The sequence below is a fragment of the Lissotriton helveticus genome, chromosome 3_1 (genome assembly GCF_964261635.1).
Source record: "Lissotriton helveticus chromosome 3_1, aLisHel1.1, whole genome shotgun sequence".
Lineage (NCBI taxonomy): Eukaryota > Metazoa > Chordata > Amphibia > Caudata > Salamandridae > Lissotriton > Lissotriton helveticus.
In genome coordinates this window covers 2,000,458,591-2,000,480,015 of record NC_136061.1, presented here as the reverse complement: position 1 = coordinate 2,000,480,015, position 21,425 = coordinate 2,000,458,591, and the positions used below count along the sequence as shown (strand labels likewise).

The 21,425-nt window shown below is 48.9% G+C and overlaps 1 protein-coding gene and 1 long non-coding RNA gene across 6 annotated transcripts in view; one reads left to right on the top strand and one right to left on the bottom strand.

Moving 5' to 3' along the window:
- LOC144824067 (uncharacterized) overlaps positions 1-21,425 on the bottom strand; it is a 736,106-nt gene that overhangs the window by 150,829 nt on the left and 563,852 nt on the right. For 2 of the 3 annotated variants that reach the window (XR_013608882.1, XR_013608880.1), the window contains exon 1: positions 4,184-4,549. The exons of the other annotated variant lie outside the window; for it this stretch is intronic. This is a non-coding gene — a long non-coding RNA (uncharacterized LOC144824067). Of the gene's footprint in view, positions 1-4,183; positions 4,550-21,425 lie in introns of those variants that run through there. 3 annotated transcript variants of the gene reach the window in all.
- On the top strand, positions 3,334-20,216 carry NR2F2 (nuclear receptor subfamily 2 group F member 2). 3 transcript variants are annotated; one of them, XM_078683145.1, is made up of 3 exons: positions 3,334-3,736; positions 12,614-13,141; positions 17,462-20,216. In XM_078683145.1, exons 1-3 carry the CDS (start codon positions 3,694-3,696, stop codon positions 17,734-17,736), a joined length of 846 nt encoding a protein of 281 aa, XP_078539271.1. In that variant the 5' UTR covers positions 3,334-3,693; the 3' UTR covers positions 17,737-20,216. The 3 variants fall into 3 exon arrangements, with proteins under 3 accessions (XP_078539271.1, XP_078539269.1, XP_078539270.1); XM_078683143.1 differs by lacking the exon at positions 3,334-3,736 and adding an exon at positions 9,976-11,017 and having other exon boundaries at positions 12,593-13,141; XM_078683144.1 differs by lacking the exon at positions 3,334-3,736 and adding an exon at positions 9,979-11,017.

The following is a 21,425-nucleotide window of genomic DNA, read 5'->3' as shown; positions in this document are numbered from 1 at the left end:
AATATTGGCTCCTTGGACCCAGCTGGCCCATGCCAAAGGCCCAGACCCTGCCTGTGCGTGCTTCAGTGCAGGTGATCCTTGGGAAGGGGGGGGGGGTGTCCCTCCTCACACCTGGTCTACCTGGCTAGACCTGTGCGTGCTCCAGTGCAGTGATCCCTGGGGAGGGGAGGGGGAATGTCCCTCCTCCCACCTCGACTAGGGCCAGACCTCGAGTGCACGTGCTCGAGTGCAGTGATCCATGGGGGGTGGGGGGTCCCTCCTCCCACCTCTGCTATCCCGACAGGCCTGCGCGTGCTCGAGGGCAGTGATCCCTGGGGGGAGGGGTCCCTCCCACCTCTGCTATCCCGACAGGCCTGCGCGTGCACGAGGGCAGTGCTCACCTGCAGGCGGGTGAGTTGGCAGAATGGGTAGAAACAATGCCAGCGGCAGCCTGTCATTCTCTCTCGTCTTCACGCTCTCTTTTCGGGCCCTGTTCTGCCCTCAGTTTGCGGTTAGAGGACCCAAAACGTGTTGTGAATTAAGCAGCTGTTAATGATAGTTTCTTAGTTACGTATGCCTACCTGCACGCCTAGCATGGTCTGCTGAAGGCCATACACCAAATGTACTAACCTGTCTCCGTTTTGTACTTTTATGAACACATAAGCATGCAAGCATATTTAGAGAGTGGGATTTCATATCTAAATGTTGCTTTCCATTCAAGCGTGCAGACATGAAAAGGGATGCTCAGGCACGCGCACACAGACAGAAATGTAAACGTTCATTCATGTACAGAAATGGAAGAAAGGTACACATACATCTGTGTGCCTACATGTGTGCGTAGCTCTCCTTGTGTGCATGGCTGTCTATACGGACACACGCACCCAGTAGCATTGTGTTATTGTGGTGAGTCAGGACACGGCTAGAAAATGTCGACCGGTTTGTGCTTGACAGAGCACCTACGAGTCCATTGAAGGGCGCTGATCCGCGAAGACCGCGAAGACAAGCGAAATCGATTGGAAGCGACCCCCTCGCTCCCTTTCACACCATTCAGGGTCCCTTTCCTTCTCAGACAAAGCCCGGGGACGCCGGAGATTCCTGAGCACAGAATTCAAGTCTCTGGGAAGAGATATGTGCTTTAACAAAGCCCTCTCGAGACGAACCCGGACCCCTACGAACGGAACCGGCCAACTTTGACTCCAGGATAACTAGACGAAGTGCACTGTTTGTTCATATTCCAGCTCTCTAGTTTCTGTGAGGGGTTAGGAACGTGATCACCTTTGACCTCTGGGATCAGAGTTGCAGCTATCGTCACAAGTCGGGCCAAAGTTTAAAAGACCTGATCTACAACTGCTCCCGGACATGGACTCTAAAAGACAGGGGAAAGCACTTTTTTTCTGTTGTCTAAGCCATGAACTGCTGTGTTCTTAATCTCTCTCTCTCATCTCTCTCTCTCTCGCTGTCTGTCCACACACACACACACATATATACATATATATATATATATATATATACACGTCTGTGTATGTATATATATATACATCACATAGATAGTATACACGTGTGTACATAAACATGTGTGAATGTGTATGTATGAATATATATATATATATATACACACACACACATATATATATATATATGCACACATATATATATATATATATATATATATATATATATATATGTATATATTTTTTTTTACAGGGATTGTGTGATTTGCACTGCTTTTATGGTGTAAGTTCACTGACGCCCGCCACCGCAGGCCAAGTGTAAAATATGTGAAAGATATAAGTATGTAAGCAATTAATATATGTGGAGCTTCTATAGTTTAAAAAGTGACGCTTGTCTTTCTGGAGGGGTGGAAAGGCGGGGGCACACATCTAAAGACGCACCACGTGCGTTTCATCATAGCTTCATTATTAATGCCAGGCTGGTGTGTGGGGCTTTTGTGACTGCAATGTCCCCCCTGGCAAAGAGACAGACAGAACACGTTATCTCCTGCAGCAGGGCTGCCTCGTCCATACCACATGCACTGATTACCCCCACAACAATGGCAGCTTTGTTGTACAGCATATTTACAGTATTAATGAACAGTTAAAAGATTTACCCTCGTCTGATCAATACCGTGAGTTATGTTTCCCTCAAAGTATTTAATTACAGGCTCGTCGTGGGCTGCCGTCCTCGTTTGAGGTGGCGAAAACCATTTGTAATTTCCATTAGCCAGTAAACATGCAATTAGCATGCAGAAGTGTGTTTAACTTAATTCCTATTACAGGCAAGGACAAGGAGTGCGAAGAACGTTTGCACCATTTGTCAAGGCTGACACACACCCTAACACAACAGTTTGCTAAAAGAAATTAAAAACGCAATTTCCTATCCCTCAGAAAAAAAAACAGAATTCATTGGTAAAAGCTGCCACACTGCCATCACCAGTCTGGTGTGTTCTCGATAGTTACTGGGGTTGGTAGTGTGCATTGTTACGATTTCGGGGGGCAGCTCAATGTGCATGACTGGCAGGTAACTCGAGGAGTGTGTGGGTGTGAAGGCGAAGAACAGGCTCTCCTAAGCTTTGCAGTGACTCTTGCATCATGGGAGAAGGAGAGAGAGAAAAAGAGAAAGAGAGAGAATGTGTGTATGTGTGAAAGAGAAAGGAAGAGAACAAGAGGGAAATAAACTTATTTTTCGCAACTGCAATATTCATGTGTATGTTGAGTATGCTTCTGTCAGCATGTCTTGTCTGCATCTCTTTCAGTACATTTGTGTGTGTGTGTACATATATATATATATATATATATATATATATATATGTCTGTGTGTATATATATATGTACACACACAAACACATAACACACACACATTCGTATATGGGAAGGGGAGATATATATATACACCCACATATACATCAACATGTAGACGTATATATACACACACTAATACATAAATATGTATGTTTATATATATATGTGTGTGTGTGTGTGTACACACACATGCGCGCGCACACAGACGCAGACCCTAGCAGTCAACATGTTGTTCCCTTACATCAGTAAACGCTGCACCAGGCACCCAACACAATATTTTGCGCCTCCCTACTTTCTTCCCGGGCAGGTCCCAGTTCCCTTGCATCAGCGGGCCTCTTGTTATTACAATACATCTGTCTCCCAAACTCATTAAGTTACAGCTTTTTTTCTCTCTCTCTCTCTCTCTCCCCCCCCAGCTGGGCAGGGTTCCTCCCAAAGTCTGCCTTGTTTAGCCAGCCCCGCCGCAGAGCGGAGCAGCGCTCCCTTCCTTCTAAGGCGTGCTATGGGCGGCGGGAGCAGTGCGAGGCATCTGTTACCTAGGGAGCTGTAGGGGGATTCTTAAAGGCGCGGCAGGCATTCCTCGCCAGCCATGGGCGCAGCTCCTGGAAACCCTGCGCTTTTAAAGTTATAGCGCCAGCCTGCTCAGAGCCCGCCCGGGTGCCAAATATCACACGGGGAGCAGCCCCCTCTGGGCTGGAGGGATTCGCTTTTCACCTTTCCTTTCCTTCCTGCAAGGCTGCAGCAGCCTGCTTTACTTCCCCACCCCTCCCCCGATCAGTTTGTGCGATCTCCTAAATAAACACAGAAAAGGACGACTGTGTGTTTTCCAAAAGGCGCACGTCTTTTTCCAGGTGCGGGCACCAGCCACGTTTCACCTGCCCAACTAAAAAAGGGCTATCCAGAGTTTAGAGCGAAGATGCAAGCCATGTGGGACGCGGAGCAAGGAAAATATGTTTTTGGTATGTCTGCTTTTATAATTTCCTTTTTTCCTTATTTCGCCTTTCTGGTGCTTTAGTGCGCGCGGCCACTCTTTCTGTGGGAAGCATAGAAGTGCGTGTAGTCGCCTCTGCATTTCCTCACCTGCAAGTGCCGGGCAGTGCTCAGATTGTGCGCGGCACTTCAGTTCTGGGAATATTTAGGTGCCTGCAAGGAAGCTGCGCCCGGACCCAGTCCGCTGAACTGCTCTACCCCGAGACTGCGAGGTTTGCAAAAAGTCGACTCACTTCTGAGCATTCATATTTGCAGTACGAGTGTTGCTTTTGTGAACCCTGCAGACTGTGTGAGGCGTGTGGGTGCTGGTGGGTGAAGCTGGGCTTGGGGGGCGGTGGTTGTGGTGTGGGGGGAGGTGGGGCGGGGGTCTGATACATCGCAAGCGCCAGATCAATAATCGATTTGAAGGGACTCACCTGTGAAGCCGGGTGGCGGCAGGGGCGGGCACGTGTGGGGTCTCTGTGCACCGCGCTGGGAGACAGGCAGCCCCGTCGGAGGCGCCGGCTCCTCTCCGCCTCTCTACCTCCTAGCCCCGGCTTTCTCGCGCAGCAAGGCGCGGGATCCGCGGAACCCTGACTCCTGCCGTAGACAGAAGGACATCTCCGGTCCGGTCCCGTCCTGCATGTGTCCTCAAAAGTTCATTTGACCCCAGATTCTTTGAAAAACGACTGGTTCGGATATGCACAAGTCCCCCCCCCCCTTCTCTGTCCCCAGATAGATGGCGAGGCAAACACCGTTTTCATTCAAGAATCAGCTTTTTTCCTTTGGAAGTTGAGTTTGAGGCGGATGAGAGGCATACACTAGGGGGCAGACAGATACTGTACTTCTCCCAACCTTCTGCAGATTTCTACACCCCCCGCCCCCACCACAGCCTTTTCTCTGATTTAGCGCTGCACATTGTGTCAGAGGATCCCGCCCTGACAGCCCCTGGTGCTTTTCAAAGTACCACAAGCTAGTGGGTAAAAATGACATTCACATGGAAGTTCAGAGGCGCACAATGGTAGTCACTTTCCACTATTCGCGGGGCTCTCCAGAGTGTGGTGGTGGGGGGGAGGGGCGAGGGCAGCACACACACTGCCTGGATTCACTGAGAGGAGACACTCAAAGGCACCCGACTTTCCACCTTGCATCCGATGGGTTGGGGATGAAGCCAGAGGTCTGACCCACGCCCTGTCACCATTGACCCACGCCCTGCCACGCATTTACCCACGCCCTGTCACGCACTGACCCACGCCCTGCCACTCACAGCGCCGCAGCCCGAACACTGCGCTGCTTAAGCAGAAGCAGGGATGCTCCATTTGCGGTTCAGGTAGTCAGCGTGCTCAATTCCGCTGAAGCAGTTTCCTCCCACGGCCAGACTTCCCGGCATGTAACGGAACAATGTAGGAAAGAAGGTTGAAAAAATACACTGGAGCCAAGACTCCAGTGTGGCGTAAAAGCCGCGCCTCACCCGAGATAAATAAAGAAGGAGTGTTCTCTTTGTGAGCAGGGTGCTTCGCTGCTGGCGGCCTGGCTTTCTCTAGTTTTACCTCCTTTTTGTGATTTTCCTTCAGCATGACAACAAAATACCCTTCACCCTCCGAGCGGCCGGTGTTTCCACAGTGCAGTGTAGATGTTGAATTAAAAGCAGCAATGGAGTGGTGATTTGTGTCATAAAGGCAAGCATAGCATGAAATTCGAGAAACGTGGCTGTGTATATGTGACAAATGTGGCTGTGTATTGTCTGTGATCAGACGCCAATGATTCAATTAACAGTCACATAAGTACAGGCATCTCCAAAGTGTTCATATAAAAAAATGGGAATTTTTTTCATATGCTGTATTCTGTAACTGGAGTGAATGTCATTTGGGGGGGGGGTCAGGGGGCGCTTACTGATTTTAAAATTATTATTTTACCTCATACTACATTTCCTGTGAGACCTAGTGAAGGCCTTTAAGGACTCCGCGCAGTGCAAACTGGACGTGCATCTGTATATTTTATATAACGCACTTTCTACTTTTCAAAATAGGGAATGAAGGGATGAGGCACCCCCTGAAACATTTCAAAGCCACAGCACACCTTCTGGTTAGGTTCAAAGTGTTTAGGCTGTGTGATTACTTATTCTCCGTGCCTCGTCGCGCGCTGCACATCGCCGTTCTCAGAGTCTTTGCTTATTTTTTAAGAGAGTTTGTTCAGCATTATAACTAACAACCGAATACAGGGGTTTATTTCGGCGATCGCTGCTCTGAAGATGAGAGGATGCAGGATAAAATCAGTTTTAGTGGTAGATAGGAGCTCGCTTTAGAGAGGACAGGAAAGAGAAATATGCATTATACATATATATGTATAGATGTATAATGCATACATATATATGTGTGTGTGTGTGTGTGTGTGTGTGTGTGTGTGTTTGTTTAATTACATACTTGCGTAGGTGTTATTATAGATGGTATAATTGCACGCGTTGGCCATGTTTCCATCTGTCAGCATCAGAGAAGGAATATAGAACCAATCGCTAACTTATATCCGCTGCAGTCAGAATGCAATGTAACACTATATTGGACAACCGGGTACGAGTATACTGGAACTCAGGCAGGACTATACTGGACCTCGGGTAGAATTATACTGGACCTCGGGTAGCAGTATACTGGACCTCGGGTAGGAGTATACTGGACCTCGGGTAGCAGGATACTGGACCTCGGGTAGAATTATACTGGACCTCGGGTAGGAGTATACTGGACCTCGGGTAGGAGTATACTGGACCGAGGGTAGGAGTATACTGGACCTCGGGTAGCAGGATACTGGACCTCGGGTAGAATTATACTGGACCTCGGGTAGGAGTATACTGGACCTCGGGTAGGAGTATACTGGACCTCGGGTAGCAGGATACTGGACCTCGGGTAGAATTATACAGGACCTCGGGTAGGAGTATACTGGACCTCGGGTAGGAGTATAATGGACCTCGGTAGGAGTATACTGGACCTCGGGTAGAAGTATAATGGACCTCGGTAGGAGTATACGGGACCTCGGGAAGAAGTATACTGGACCGAGGGTAGGAGTATACTGGACCGAGGGTAGCAGGATACTGGACCTCGGGTAGAATTATACTGGACCTCGGGTAGGAGTATACTGGACCTCGGGTAGGAGTATACTGGACCTCGGGTAGCAGGATACTGGACCTCGGGTAGAATTATACAGGACCTCGGGTAGGAGTATACTGGACCTCGGGTAGGAGTATAATGGACCTCGGTAGGAGTATACTGGACCTCGGGTAGGAGTATAATGGACCTCGGTAGGAGTATACCGGACCTCGGGAAGAAGTATACTGGACCGAGGGTATAATTATACTGGATCTCGGGTAGGAGTATACTGGACCGAGTGTAGGAGTACACTGGACCTCGGGTAGGAGTATACTGGACCTCGTGTAGAAGTATAATGGACCTCGGTAGGAGTATACTGGACCTAGGGTAGGAGTATATTGGACCTCGGGTAGGACCTCGGGAAGTAGTATACTGGACCGAGGGTAGGAGGAGTACACTGGATCTCGGGGAGGAGTATACTCGACCTAGGGTAGAGGTATACTGGACTTGGGGTAGGAGGACAATTGACCTCAGGTAGGAGTATACTGGTCCTCTGTTACCAGTGGTTTTATATTTAATAGCAGTATCCTGGACGACGTATAACAGTGTTGGAGTTCAGTTCGCACGACGTTGGACCTGGGCAGCCCTATGCTGGGCCTCAGGCAGCCCTATGCTGGACCTCAGGCAGCCCTATGCTGGACCTTAGGCAGCACTATGCTGGACCTCAGGCAGCAGTATGCTGGACCTCAGGCAGCCCTATGCTGGACCTCAGGCAGCAGTATGCTGGACCTCAGGCAGCAGTATGCTGGACCTCAGGCAGCCCTATGCTGGACCTCAGGCAGCAGTATGCTGGACCTCAGGCAGCAGTATGCTGGACCTCAGGCAGCCCTATGCTGGACCTCAGGCAGCACTATGCTGGACCTCAGGCAGCAGTATGCTGGACCTCAGGCAGCCCTATGCTGGACCTCAGGCAGCAGTATGCGGATGGGACCCCGGCTGCGGTATGCTCGGCCTGGGGTCGCAGCATGCTCGGCCTCTGCTGGAGGTACTCTGGCCGCGTGTATTCATTATACTTGGAGTTTGCTAGCGATGATCCTGGACCCGAGTGAGCGGTATGCGGCACCCCAGTCAACAGTGACAGTATGTTTTACCTCTGTTAGAAGGGTGCAGGGCCTTTGTTAGCAGTATGGTGGGCTCTGGAAACAGTATGCTGTGTCTCGGCTAGAAGCATGCGGGTCCGCTGGTAATAGTTTGCTGGATCTCGGTTACAGACACGAAAATACTAAAATACTGGCGCTCGGTGGATTGCGCCATATTCTCGCAGTTCGCCTTTACCTGTGTTGAGGCCCTCGGGTTGTGGACTCCTGGCCTCGGGTTGGCGAGTCCCGGCAGGTATCACATGCATTCAGCGTGCAGAACGGCCATTGTATGCCGAGCAAGAGTGGCAGAGGCGCGACCCCTGCCTCTCTGCGGGCACAGCCGGGGCGCGCTCTCACGACCCTCGACCAGTCTATGGTGCACGGAAACAACAGAGCCGGTGCATTTTGGAGTCGTGTGAGCTTCACCGAAAATTCTCGGTCCTAGCCTGTGTGCATACTTTTGTGAATTAAAACCCGATCACCATTGTGGGTGAGAGGCACGAAACAGAAATCAGTTTTAAATGTAAATGTGCAAATCGGGGATTGAGTAAGAAGAGAAGATGCTCGAATATATCAGTGTACACCTTATACAGACGTCAACGTGTAAAATGAATGTATGCATGCCAGAGCATGGAGGAAAGAAAAGAAAGAAAGAAAGAAAGAAAGAAAGAAAGAAAGAAAAAAAGAAAGAAAAAGGTTAAGTAGAGGCTAAAAACAAGTTCATGAAACTAGAGATGCAATAGAAATAGGTTTGCTACATATTTATAAATATGTTATGTGGACAAATATATGTGAATGGGCATGTTATACATATAAATGCAGTACTATTGGGGAAGTGAACAGATATTTGCCTGGGCTATGTTATCCACCCATTTTTCTTTCTATCTATCTATCTATCTATCTATCTATCTATCTATCTATCTATCTATCTATCTATCTATCTATCTATCTATCTATCTATCTATCTATCTATCTATCTATCTATCTGTCTGTCTGTCTGTCTGTCTGTCTATCTATCTATCTATCTATCTATCTATCTATCTATCTCCGCGCCTGTGATAATCTATACATATTTGCCTCACTCTTCCCACATCCCGCACAGGCCCTCCTTACCATGACACATACACCCCCTCGACATTTCAACCACAGCATTTAGTTTGGACTTTGACAGCGGAAGGTCCTCGGGTCCTTAACGGTCACAGAACCTGTTTTCCCCCTGACCCCTGTGGGCTTATCTTAGCTATGAAGCAGGCTGGGAACACCCCCGCCATGTAAGCAGCCCTCGGGGACCTCTGCTCCCTGGTGAAGGGGCCCGAGCACCCCTCGCAGGGACCTCTGCTCCCTGGCGAAGGGCCCGAGCCCCTTGAAGTGCGTGGCAGCCGCTTGCAGACGCCGCCTCGGAGCCCTGCTGCAGTGAAGGCTCTGCCCCCGCGTGCACTTGGTCTAACCTCTGCTGGGAAGTGTCACTCCGCTGAGAGCCCTCTGGCCCTCTCACCCCACCCACCTGCCGCCAGCGGGTCACCACAGGCTGTTCGGAGGGGCACGAGACCTCCATTATGGACCCTGCGCACACGTTTGTATTAAGGTTCATGCACTTGAAATGAATGCCGCTTATGCAATATGTTGTGCATCGACAACCTGATTCTTGTTAGAGTGCATTTTATCAGTTACCCCTCCCCGCCACTACCAGCCTGCATCTTGGCGTTGCTAAGAGGCATACGTGAAAAACATAACTTATGTAAAATGCATATGCACATTTTTGTGTTTCTTTATTTATTTATTTGTGATAACAGTCCCGATCTGAGACAAGGCACGCAGGATCTCGCGTTAGGACCAGGAAGGGCTCCGTGGCAGCCCTCGGCAGTCAGCAGCCACTCAAGGCAGCCGGGCCAATAGCTGGCGAGGGGAGGGTCGGCTGCCCTGGCCAGTCAAACACAGCCTCCTTCCTTATAAGGCGAGCCGTCGCCATGGCAACGTGTGCTAAGTTGCAGCAGTCGTGTCAAAGTTCACTATATAGAGAGCTCTGTGAGCGGCTGGGAGAGAAAGCACTCTGCCAGGCTGCTCCTCCAAAGCGCAGAGCCCGCCGCCGAGCCCCCTCCTTAGCATCCTGGAACCCTTTGATTCCCCCTTGCTCCATTCTCTGCCTGTCTTATATTTTTTTGCATTGTGTTTTTTTTTTTAACTGGAGCCTGGAGGATGTTCTGGCGGTGGTGAGCTCCCTCTTCTCATGCCCCCACCCCCTCCATCCTCGCCAGGCTGGACTCCTTCCTGTGCATGCCATTCGGGGCTGAGCGCTTCCCAGGAAGAAGCAGCCGGGGCTGGCGGTGCGCTTGGACCTCTGAGCTGCGGGAGGACCGGCTGAGGCGCCAGTGAGAGCCCCCTCCGAGCGCTCGCCCCTGCTCATGGCTGAGGCTGCGCAGACCTGGACCCGGCCCCCTGGTACCCTGCTGCCCTCCCGCGCTGCTCCGCGGCTCTGAAAGGTCCTGCCCCTGCTCCGCAGACCGCTCGCTGCCTCTGGGGCTCCTCTCATCTCCACAGCCTGCCAGCTGACCTGGGGGAGGACGGCGAGGACCCCAGCCCACAAGACCCAAGAAGGTGGACCACGAAGTTTGAGAACGGTGCCCCAGAGATATGGCAATGGTAGTCGGCGCCTGGCGAGACCCCCAGGACGATGTGCCAGTCACCCAGGGAACACAGCCCTCGCAGGGGCCCCCTGGCCCCCCCGGCGGAGCCCCACAGACCCCGGGGCACGTGGGCCCCCCGAACCCGACCTCGCAGTCCAACCCTTCGAACCAGTCCAGCCAGCAGGGCCAGGGGGACAAGCAGCAGCAGCAGCAGCACATTGAGTGCGTGGTGTGTGGGGACAAGTCCAGCGGCAAGCACTACGGGCAGTTCACGTGCGAGGGCTGCAAGAGCTTCTTCAAGCGCAGCGTGCGGCGGAACCTCAGCTACACGTGCCGGGCCAACAGGAACTGCCCCATCGACCAGCACCACCGGAACCAGTGCCAGTACTGCCGCCTCAAGAAGTGCCTCAAAGTGGGCATGAGACGGGAAGGTATTGGGATTTCATTTGTTTTCCAGCCTTTTCCACCCCATCCCGCTCCAATTCCTGTTTTGTGTTTGCCTTAAACCCTTAGAGCCTGGGAGGAGAGAAAAGCAGATTAAGAGGGGTTGGGTAACTTAACTTTCCACAAAATATTTGCGAGGGGAGACAGTGCGCTCCACGCTGCTCCCAGTGACATCTGTAATCAGCATGTTCCTTTCGGTTTCACTTTAACATGTGCTTGACCCTATCTCGGTATTTCATTCCCCCCGTGCGCCAATGTTTCTTGTGTTTGTCTTCCTGCTGTCCTTGTGTGTGCTTTCTTGCCTTTGTGTCTGGCATACGTTTTGTTTAGTGCTTTATCCCCCTGTGTGTTTCCGCACTGTTTACATGCAAACACCCACAGCAGAAGCGAAAGTGGTTTGTTCTGTCGCTCGCCTTTTACATTATCCATACCCCACCCCCTCTTTCTTCGCCCGAGAATGTCATCTTGTAAAAGGGAGCTGAGAGATGGTTCAGATTACAGCCCGGCTGCCCATGTGTCAGCTTTGCACTGCACGCCTAACACACCGCAGGCAAACCCGCCCTCCCTGCAGCCAGCATGGCTCTCCCCTCGCCCCCTCCTTTGGCTTTTGTCTGATCCTGCATTTTAAAATCCTGTTTTATTTTTAAACGCCCGACATGCATCTGTGTCGTCAGCCCAGCTCGGCTCGTTTTGCGATGTGGCGGGTGGATTCGCACCCAGCAACCGTGCAGCAAAGTTGGGTCGCACTGATACTAATTTAGCCCGGGAGGCTGGGGGGAAACGTGAGCTGTACAAGGAATTTCGAGAGTGGTCGTGGCGTGTTCCAGCAGCTCTGCTGTTATGTAGGTTAAGGGTGAGGGAAGTGCCCGGGCTTTCTTTGTACGCTGTTTTTTTTGCAACAGTAACTGTGCTTAAACGTTCAAAGGGCCCAGCTTGAACCCACGCACCCCAAAGCCTTTTCGGCTGGCTCCTCGCCCTCCCGCTTCCTTTTGTCTGCAGAATCCCCCTTTCCCTCGCTTAACTGTCTGTCTGTCTCCCCATGCAAATGCGAAAGCAAAATGAAAGGCCTCGCAGCCAGGCAGCAGCTGATCAGCGCGTGGAGACGAACTCGGAATGTTATTTTCTGTTCTGCCTTTTGACGTGCTTCATGTGTAGAAAATACAATGAGGGTGTGAAGGTAGCCGCAGCCAGACAGTTGGGGCTAATGCCCGGGGCTGCGAAGAAATATGATGCCAGAAAAAAACACTTTTTTTTTTTAGAAAAGAAGGAGACGTAAAAGAGAATTGAAACGCCGACCGTGGGAAATTGATCTGTGTTTACATAGGGAAACAGGAAGTGTTTTCGCGAATAATTCACAGCAGAGTTATATTTTAAGGGAAACATGCTGTTTAGTCGAGGGGGAGTGGTTGCAGTTTTGGGGACAGTGTGTGCAGGGCTTGTCTGTATGCTTGTAAAGCAGGGGGCAGAAGTCGCAATGCCCTCTCCAGCCATGGAGGGCAGGCAGGCTGTGTGTGTTTGTTGCGTGTAGGTTCCCAGCACAATTCAGGTATTAATTGCTGCAGTTTCTTCTTTATTCACTGCAGCCGTCCAGAGGGGCAGAATGCCACCCACACAGCCCACTCACGGCCAGTTCGCCTTGACCAACGGGGATCCTCTGAACTGCCACTCCTACCTCTCCGGATATATCTCGCTGCTGCTGCGGGCCGAGCCCTACCCCACGTCCCGCTTCGGCAGCCAGTGCATGCAGCCCAACAACATCATGGGCATCGAGAACATCTGCGAGCTGGCCGCCCGCATGCTCTTCAGCGCCGTGGAGTGGGCACGCAACATCCCCTTCTTCCCCGACCTGCAGATCACGGACCAGGTGGCCCTGCTGCGGCTGACCTGGAGCGAGCTCTTCGTGCTCAACGCCGCCCAGTGCTCCATGCCCCTGCACGTGGCGCCCCTGCTGGCCGCCGCCGGCCTGCACGCCTCGCCCATGTCCGCCGACCGGGTGGTGGCCTTCATGGACCACATACGGATCTTCCAGGAGCAGGTGGAGAAGCTGAAGGCGCTGCACGTGGACTCGGCCGAGTACAGCTGCCTCAAGGCCATCGTGCTCTTCACGTCAGGTAAGGACCCCGGGCTTGTGGGAGGGGGCTAGACTGCACGTGGCAACCCTGCGCCCCTCCAAGAGAAGCGTGGGCATGTGCCACTCTTTAAAGAGAAGCATGTGCCACCCGTCAAAGATATGCATGTCCCACTCCTCAGAGATAAGCGTGCACATGTACCACCCTCAACGAGAAGTGAGCACACGTACCACCTCCTAAAGATATGCATGTCCCTCTCCTCAAAGATAAGCGTGCACATGTGCCACTCCTCAAAGATGAGCATTCCCCCTCAAAGATGAGCATGTGCTACCCCTCAAAGATTAGCGTGCCCTTGTGCCATCTCTCAAAGATATGCAGTACCACTCCTCAAAGATAAGCGTGCACACGTACCACCCCAAAGATAAGCGTGCACACGTACCACCCCAAAGATAAGCTTGCACACGTACCACCCCTCAAGATAAGCATGTCCCACTCCTCAAAGATAAACATTTCCCCCTCAAAGATAAGCATGTGCTACCCCTCAAAGATAAGCATTTCCCCCTCAAAGATAAGCATGTGCTACCCCTCAAAGATTAGCGTGCACATGTGCCACCCCTCAAAGATAAGCGTGCACATGTGCCACCCCTCAAAGATTAGCGTGCACATGTGCCACCCCTCAAAGATAAGCGTGCACATGTACCACTGCTAAAAGGAAAGCATGTGCCACCCCTCAAAGATAAGCATTTTCCACCCCTCAAATTTAAGCATGTGCTACCCTCAAAGATGAGCATTTCCCCCCTCAAAGACAAGCATGTGCTACCCCTCAAAGATTAGAGTGCATATGTGCTAAGCCTCAAAGATAAGCGTGCACATGTACCGCCCCTCAAAGATAAGTATGTGCCACCCCTCAAAGATAGGTATGTGCCACTCCTCAAAGAAAAGCGTGCACATATACCACTCCTCAAAGATAGGCGTGCTCATGTACCACCCCTCCAAAATAAGCATATATATGTTCCACCCCTCAAAGATAAACATATACATGTGCTACCCCTCAAAGATAAGCGTGCACATGTACCACTCCTCAAAGATAAACGTGCACATGTACCACTCCTCAAAGATAAACGTGCTCATGTACCACTCCTCAAAGATAAACGTGCACATGTACCACTCCTCAAAGATAAACGTGCTCATGTACCACTCCTCAAAGATAAACGTGCACATGTACCACCCCTCAAAAATAAGCATATACATGTACCACCCCTCAAAAATAAGCATATACATGTACCACCCCTCAAAAATAAGCATATACATGTGCCACCCCTCAAAGATAAACGTTTATTCCTGACCACCTGAAGGACACCACCGCACATGTGCCTCCTGAACGCGAAAAACGTGTATACCTAATCTCCTAAATTATACATTTGTGCATGCCAGTCCTAAAGGATACCTTTGCCCTCGAGTCCTCTCCAAAGAATACGCGGGTACATGTGCGCCATGTAAATGACATCCATGCGCGAGGTACCCACTAAAAACACATTCGTGCATATACAAATACCACTGTGCATGGATCAGTGCACGGATCCACCTAACCGTGAGCCTCTCCAAGGGCCATTCGTGTACATGCTTGCCACATCTGTCAGCTACCGTACACGCACGCAGTTTAAATCATGCCCCGAGCATGCTCCCTCCAAAGAATACCCATGTAAAGTGCCCCTCCAAAGGACAGGCGTGCTATGCCCTTACAAAGCGTGACCTTGTACACATGCTCCGTGTACACGTCCTCGCTTTATAGGTTTGGGGTGCCCTTGCACGTACGCCCCTCTAAAGGAAATACGCGCACACCATTTCACTTATAGGAAAAAGCAAGATAAATATTGGCACAGTGTACATGCCTATTTAAAGAATGTCCATTTATAATAAAGGATGTTCTACCACAGTTGCCATGTATATTAGGCATATTGTAAATATAACTACAGAAGTGGGGAGCGCAGATTCCACGCTCCACTCCCCAGTGCACTGGTGGTGTGCATACCACCTCTTTCATGATATTGTAAATATAGACATTATTATGTAGATTATGGTATACCCAGCCCCTACAACATGTCAACGACACGCACGCTAGTATTGCAGCATTTAATTAAGCACCACTGCCCTTCGAAACAACTCAATGTGGCCATCGTAAAAATGTAAACATGAAGGGGGCAGCAGATCCCAGGCATGCTTTACACTGGGTGCCCAGCACTCCGTGACGAAAAGTAAACATTCAGACGTAGGGCATTTCATTACAAGGCCTGCCCCTTTCATAGCAGCCCTTTGCGCTCCATGGTGCGCAGATTAATATGAGTTTATTGGGAATAAATCCCCTTAGAATGGAACACTATAAAATGTATAGATTCGCTAGCCTTTGCACTAAAGTGCAAGAGAAAGCAGTGCTGTAACAGATTCAATTATCTATCTATATATATATATATATATATATATATATATATATATATATATATATATATATATATATATATATATATATATACATATATACAGCCACACGCGCACATCACTCACTTGTTCCCTAGATGGAACTTAAGGTGTGCACACATCATGTGGAAATTCTCGTAGTCTAACCCTACATACTGAAGAGCACTCCAAAAAGTCGCATAATTCATGAATACTTTGTAAACATGTAAACCGCTTGTAACAAGCCCTTTTTGTGCATGAACACAAAGCCGGTTTCTTCCCAAATAATCTGAAACTGAGGGGTCATTTGATAATTCCTGGGACATCCCAACTCAGCACTACATTTTCTCGAGTCGAGGCGCTGTATAGTACTTCCCCAAGACAGTAAACCCGAGGCCACATCCTGTTGTATGCAAATCCGGCAATGCTCGGATATGTAATGAGGCCTGCTGCAGGGTGCCCTCTCGGAGTCCTGCCTCTGATAGAAATGACCGGCGCGGGCAGTCATTTTGAAGCCTTCACTCTGTCACTGCTGTGAATGTAAAAAGCTTCGCTGGGCAGGAGGGGTGGAGACGTCCAGGTTTACAGTTGGTTTCTTTGTGAGAATCACTGGCCACGGGGGTCGTCCCAGTGACTGGGGCTGGGCCTGGCAGAGCACGGCAATGGCTCATTGGAGCTTTTAAGCCGGAGCCGATATGGGGACACGCGATTCACAAACTCTCCCCCTGCTTTGTTTAAGACCCATGTCATTTCTTTGACGTCATCTAGTTCTTGCACTGTGAATCGCGCTATATATTTTTTATTTTTATACACTGTTTGCACATTTAAAAATAGTACGCCCTTTAATTGTGTCCAGTTAATCATTAAAACATCCTCTCTGCTTTGTTTAGAACAGTTCGCATTTCTCCGAGTTCTGGGTTGGGGGAGCCTTGCTCGCACAGCCTCGGAGGGCTGACAGAGCCTGGCGTTGCTTAGGGGTGATTTAGCGCTGTTTGGAAAGCACGGGGCCTGCTGTGCTGGGTATGCAAATTGCCTCCCCGTTAGCGACGCGTTTTAAGAAGCAGGCTTCACACATGCTTCAGGCCGCTTAGGACCCTAAATGTAGGTGGCTAGAAGACTGATAAGGACAGGCTTTTCTCTGTTTTCAGAGGCGTTGGAGGGTGTGGGGAGCAGGCATGGCTGGGCTCTGCCGTGGGCAGCATACTGGCGAGTCTGGTCACAGCCTGTGAGCTGTGCCCAGACGCCTCCGATTTAACGCGGGCGCCGTTTCTTGTTTGCTTTGTTTATATTTCTCGACCAATTTCTCTTTAATTCTCCCTTTTTACCCGCAACCCACCCAATAGAAGAAAAAAAAAAAGTACACATTCGATCGGGGATACTTCTGAAAAAATAGTCGGCTGAACTGAAGAGAGAGATCACGGTGTGCATGACTGCCCCTGAATAGGGTAAACTGACAAGACCCCCTTAAAGCGCCACTTAAGTCAGTTTCAAAGTAGAAAGGGGTAAAAACGCTGATCGGCCTTCTGAGAAGCTCTTCGTGAATCCGGGGAGGGAGGCCGATCGCTGGCCCCTGCAGCTAAGCCCCCCTAAACAACAATGGGGGTTTACACTGCAGCCTCCCCTGCTGCCAGGCTGGGTTCGAACCTTTGCCTTGTGCCACCGGTGGGTTCCCTCCTTACTCTGCCCTCCAAACCCGCCCCAGCTCGAACAAAACAGCATTTCTGCAAAATGTTTCTACTGAACGTGAATGGTGTTTTCGGTCGCCCACCGAGGCCTCCAGACTCAATTAAGCAGACCTGTGTGTGTCAATGACTGCCTTACTCGCCCCTAACGCATCTGATGACTGCTTTTTTCCCCTTCAAATATTTCAAAAGTGATGACTGCATATTTTGTATCTTTTTCCCTCAGATGCCTGTGGCCTGTCCGATGTAGCCCACGTAGAAAGTTTGCAGGAGAAGTCCCAGTGTGCCCTGGAGGAGTATGTCAGGAGCCAGTACCCCAACCAGCCCACCCGCTTTGGAAAGCTTTTGCTTCGCCTGCCATCCCTCCGTACCGTCTCTTCTTCGGTCATAGAACAACTTTTTTTCGTCCGCTTGGTAGGTAAAACCCCCATAGAGACCCTAATAAGAGATATGTTACTGTCTGGCAGCAGTTTTAACTGGCCTTACATGTCTATCCAGTAAACAGACACTGCACGAGAAAAACAGGAACACGAGAGGACAATATACAGACTTTGGGGTCAGTTTGCTTGAAGTCCTCCTGCTAAGCAAGGAGAAATCAAAATTAAAAATAACGCTGTTACAACACGTTTACGAGAAGACGAGAGAGAGGGGAACAATTTAATGGACTGTGAAGTGAAAAAAAGACTTGTTATTGAACTTTTACAGACTGAAAACAAAAACTCCTGTGTCGTTCACAACAACTTGCTACTTATCATTTTTGTAAAAAAAAAAGGAAAGAAATTAGTCTTTTTTGTAAACTTTTAAAAAATATCGCTAAAAGTGCATTTAAGGAGATTTGAAGAAAATTAGCAGAGAGGAAAAAGTAAGTCTTTTTTTTCCAAATTCCTAATTGTCCTGTGTCAATGTATCTATAGCTGTTTTTTTTGTATTTTTCTGGTTCCAAACCAGTTTATTCTGTGGTTCAAGTAATACTTTTTTGATATAATCTTGGCTTCTTTTTTAAAAATAGAAAATGGTATCCTTAAAATATATGTGTTCTGCAAGAACTAAAACACAGTTCATAAAAATATCATAGGAAATTCCGTGGGACTCAAAATGAGACATGCAGTGAATGCGCACTTATATGTGATGACCCTTTTAAATTTTGTGACAGCTGAGAGCTATAATTTTAAACTCCCCAAATGAACCACTCACGTCACATAAATTGCCCAATAAGCTTTCCATAATCTGATAAACAAATTAAAAATTGGACTTCTGTTCGGAAAGAGGGTGGTGTCTAAGACACAGTATGACATTGAATGACAACTTAAATATTTCTTTTGGAATTTCAACTGGGTTCCACCTTGGTTGCTATCCAAGCCCACAACTGTTTGTATTTCTGCAAACACTTTGTATTATACATGTTGATATTTTTCCCTTTAAAAATACAATTGACATCAGCATGACAAATAACACTGTTGGCACTTATAGATACTGTGATTGGTTCAATATTTCAGACATTGCAGTTTTGTGTTAAAACTGAGTTTTTTTAAGTGCAGCATTTAATGTAATACTGTAAACGTTATAATAACTAGACTGTCAGGTCGAGTTGTGTGTTATATTCTGAAGAAAAAAACTGAAAAGCATTTAGAAATTAAAACATTATTTAATATCTGAAAGTTGCTTGGATGCCACGAATGTCTTTCGGACTAAGAGGGAATCAGAATTATCCCTTGGTTTATTTTTTAGTATTTATTTCTAGGTTCCCAAATTATTTAATTGCCACACACAGTTTGCCCACTGGCTTGCGGGTGGTAGTTAATTTGCCTACTGAACATGGGGAAGGGATTACAAAAATAAATGGTATTATCTCTGACCCAGAAGACAGTGTTTTACTGCGTTGTTGTGAACCTCACCATTCACATAACTCGCCCTCCTGCTACCTAACCAGGACTTTGCAGAAAAAGGCCCTTATATTTGTCACACTTAAGTGCCTGCATAGCAAAGGTATTGTTGTGAAAAGTATTTCAAAGCGTGGGATCAGTATCTCGTTTTCTGATAATAAACATGCCATGTGTTTGTACATTTCAGAGTCGCAGGCACAAGCTCACTCGTGCAAGCTAAAAGCAGTATTTGTAAATATAGGTCAGATCTTTTCAGAGCCTCTTTTCAAACCTGTGTGTGATTTCAACTTTATTGTACGGTCCCCGTTCATCGTCGTAGCTGTTGGGAGGGCTTCAAAACTTAGTGACTTAGCACTGAAGGTTTTTTTAATGTACATACGACCCACATATGCCTCCTTTTCTACATTAGACTGTGAAAGCATGACAGCAGGTCATCACCATATTTTAAATCTGAGATATATATGTATATATACATGTACATTTTTGATTGTGTAAATGCAATCTGTGCATTTAGTATATAGCCCTTGTAATAATAATCAAGAAACTGAACAGGGTGAGCTGGTTTGGAGGGGAAGCTATTTTTTCAGCGAATTTGCTTCTATTTTTTTTTTTTTTTTGGTCTGCAGCAGATGCTTGGTGTAGGGAAGCTTGCCGTCATGTCCTCATTTGAGACGGCTCTCTGCCACACACGTGCGAACAGTCTTGTGTCATGCCAGCCCTCACCACAATGAACGAGGGGCAATTTCCTAAAAGTCAAGCAAACACACACTGGTTTGCAGCTTGATCCAAATAGGCACTCCGGACCAGAACAAAAAAATATAATGTATGATTGTGATTTTGAAAAGTAGTTTTACATCCGACCCACGGCTTCTTTATATACATATATACATATATAAATAAAATAATATTGAAGGGTATTGCTGACTTTAGAGCTAGCTTTTTCTATTGCAAGTGACATGTGAGTATGTGAAGTTTATATTACGACTAAAACACAGGATATCTTCTCGTTTGTTTTGTGTTAGCCTATTGTAAACAAAGCATTTGTTGTAAATTGTTATTGGTATTAAATTATAATTTATGATTTTCAAATCAAACGTCTTCCTCTGTGTCCTTGCCTCTTTCCACTGTGAGCAGTGTTTACAAAGTGCAGATTCGTGAAAAAGGTGTCTTCACCCGAAAACAGGGGTGTGCTTTGGGGATTCACTGAGAAGATGTGTTTACAGATGCCGGCTTGGTCTGAGTTTATGGCATTTAAAGAAAGTTTTTCTTTTCACGCTGGGTTAGAACAAAAGCTCTCCCCAGCAATTGAAATGGGACAAAGGCGGGGAGGCTGGGCTGCAGGGCTTGTCTTGTGTGAATTTGACGAGATTTTTAAAGCTGCAAAACATGGCGACTCTTTCCCTGTAAGTGTCCCTTCCCTCCCGCCATCCCCCACCACCCTTTCTGGTTTCCGTCTGATCTGTTTTACTTACATTCACCGATTTTTATTTTTTTAAAATATTTTTATTTTTTTCTACAAATGAACACTGGGCTGAAGGGCTCGCTGAAATCGCCAGGGCTGGAAAAGAGAAGTGTCAGAGGCACACGGGCTTGTATGGAATGTTTAATGTTTGAGATGTGTGTGTTTTGTTGGGGGATGGGTGCCCTAGCACCGAACGAGCTCCTTCCTTCTGTAGCCCACAGACTCCTGGCTCATTTGCTTGACATGGATTTATGATCCCTGGGTGGTGTAGTGGTGTGGGGGCGGCCAACAGCTTTTATTTAGTTAATAGGCGGGATGCTGAAAAGCGCCCACACTCCCCGCATGCACATTGTACCCTGGTTGCAGCTGGGGTGAAGGCGCGTTCCGCGGGCCCAGTGAGTTCTGGCTCCGATGTAGGGCTGGATTTGTGGGGTGCAGTTGTGTTTTCAAGTGGATGCTTGCAGGGGAAGAGCTAGCCTGTGAAAGTCTGGCTCTGCAGTCGGCACAGTGCTGTCCTGTGAGCTCAGCCAACATGGCGGCTCCCAGTGCAGCCTTCACGGAGAGCTCTAAGCACGGTCAGCCGTGTAATGGGAAACACATTGAGCTCGGGGCCGTGGAGAGCCGGGGACGCTCCCAGCTCAGGCCACTCGTCCGCGGCTTCCGGGCAGGCCCAAGTCTCCGGGAAATGATGCCGAGTTCTTCTCCCGTCGAGGAGAGGGTGCACGGCACACGGGGCCAGGGGGAGCCGTCTGTCTGCAGCCGCAGCCGGTCAGAGTTGCCTGCCTGCAGCCGAGGCGGGAGAGGCAGCCGAGGCCGGGAGAGGCAGCCGGAGGCCGGCCAGAGCC

Coding starts and splice junctions, on each gene's coding strand:
- NR2F2 (XM_078683143.1), top strand. CDS start 10,594: ATGGCAATGGTAGTCGGCGCCTGGCGAGACCCCCAGGACGATGTGCCA. Junction 11,018..12,592: donor AGTGGGCATGAGACGGGAAG/GTATTGGGATTT, acceptor TAATTGCTGCAG/TTTCTTCTTTATTCACTGCA. Junction 13,142..17,461: donor CATCGTGCTCTTCACGTCAG/GTAAGGACCCCG, acceptor TTTTTCCCTCAG/ATGCCTGTGGCCTGTCCGAT.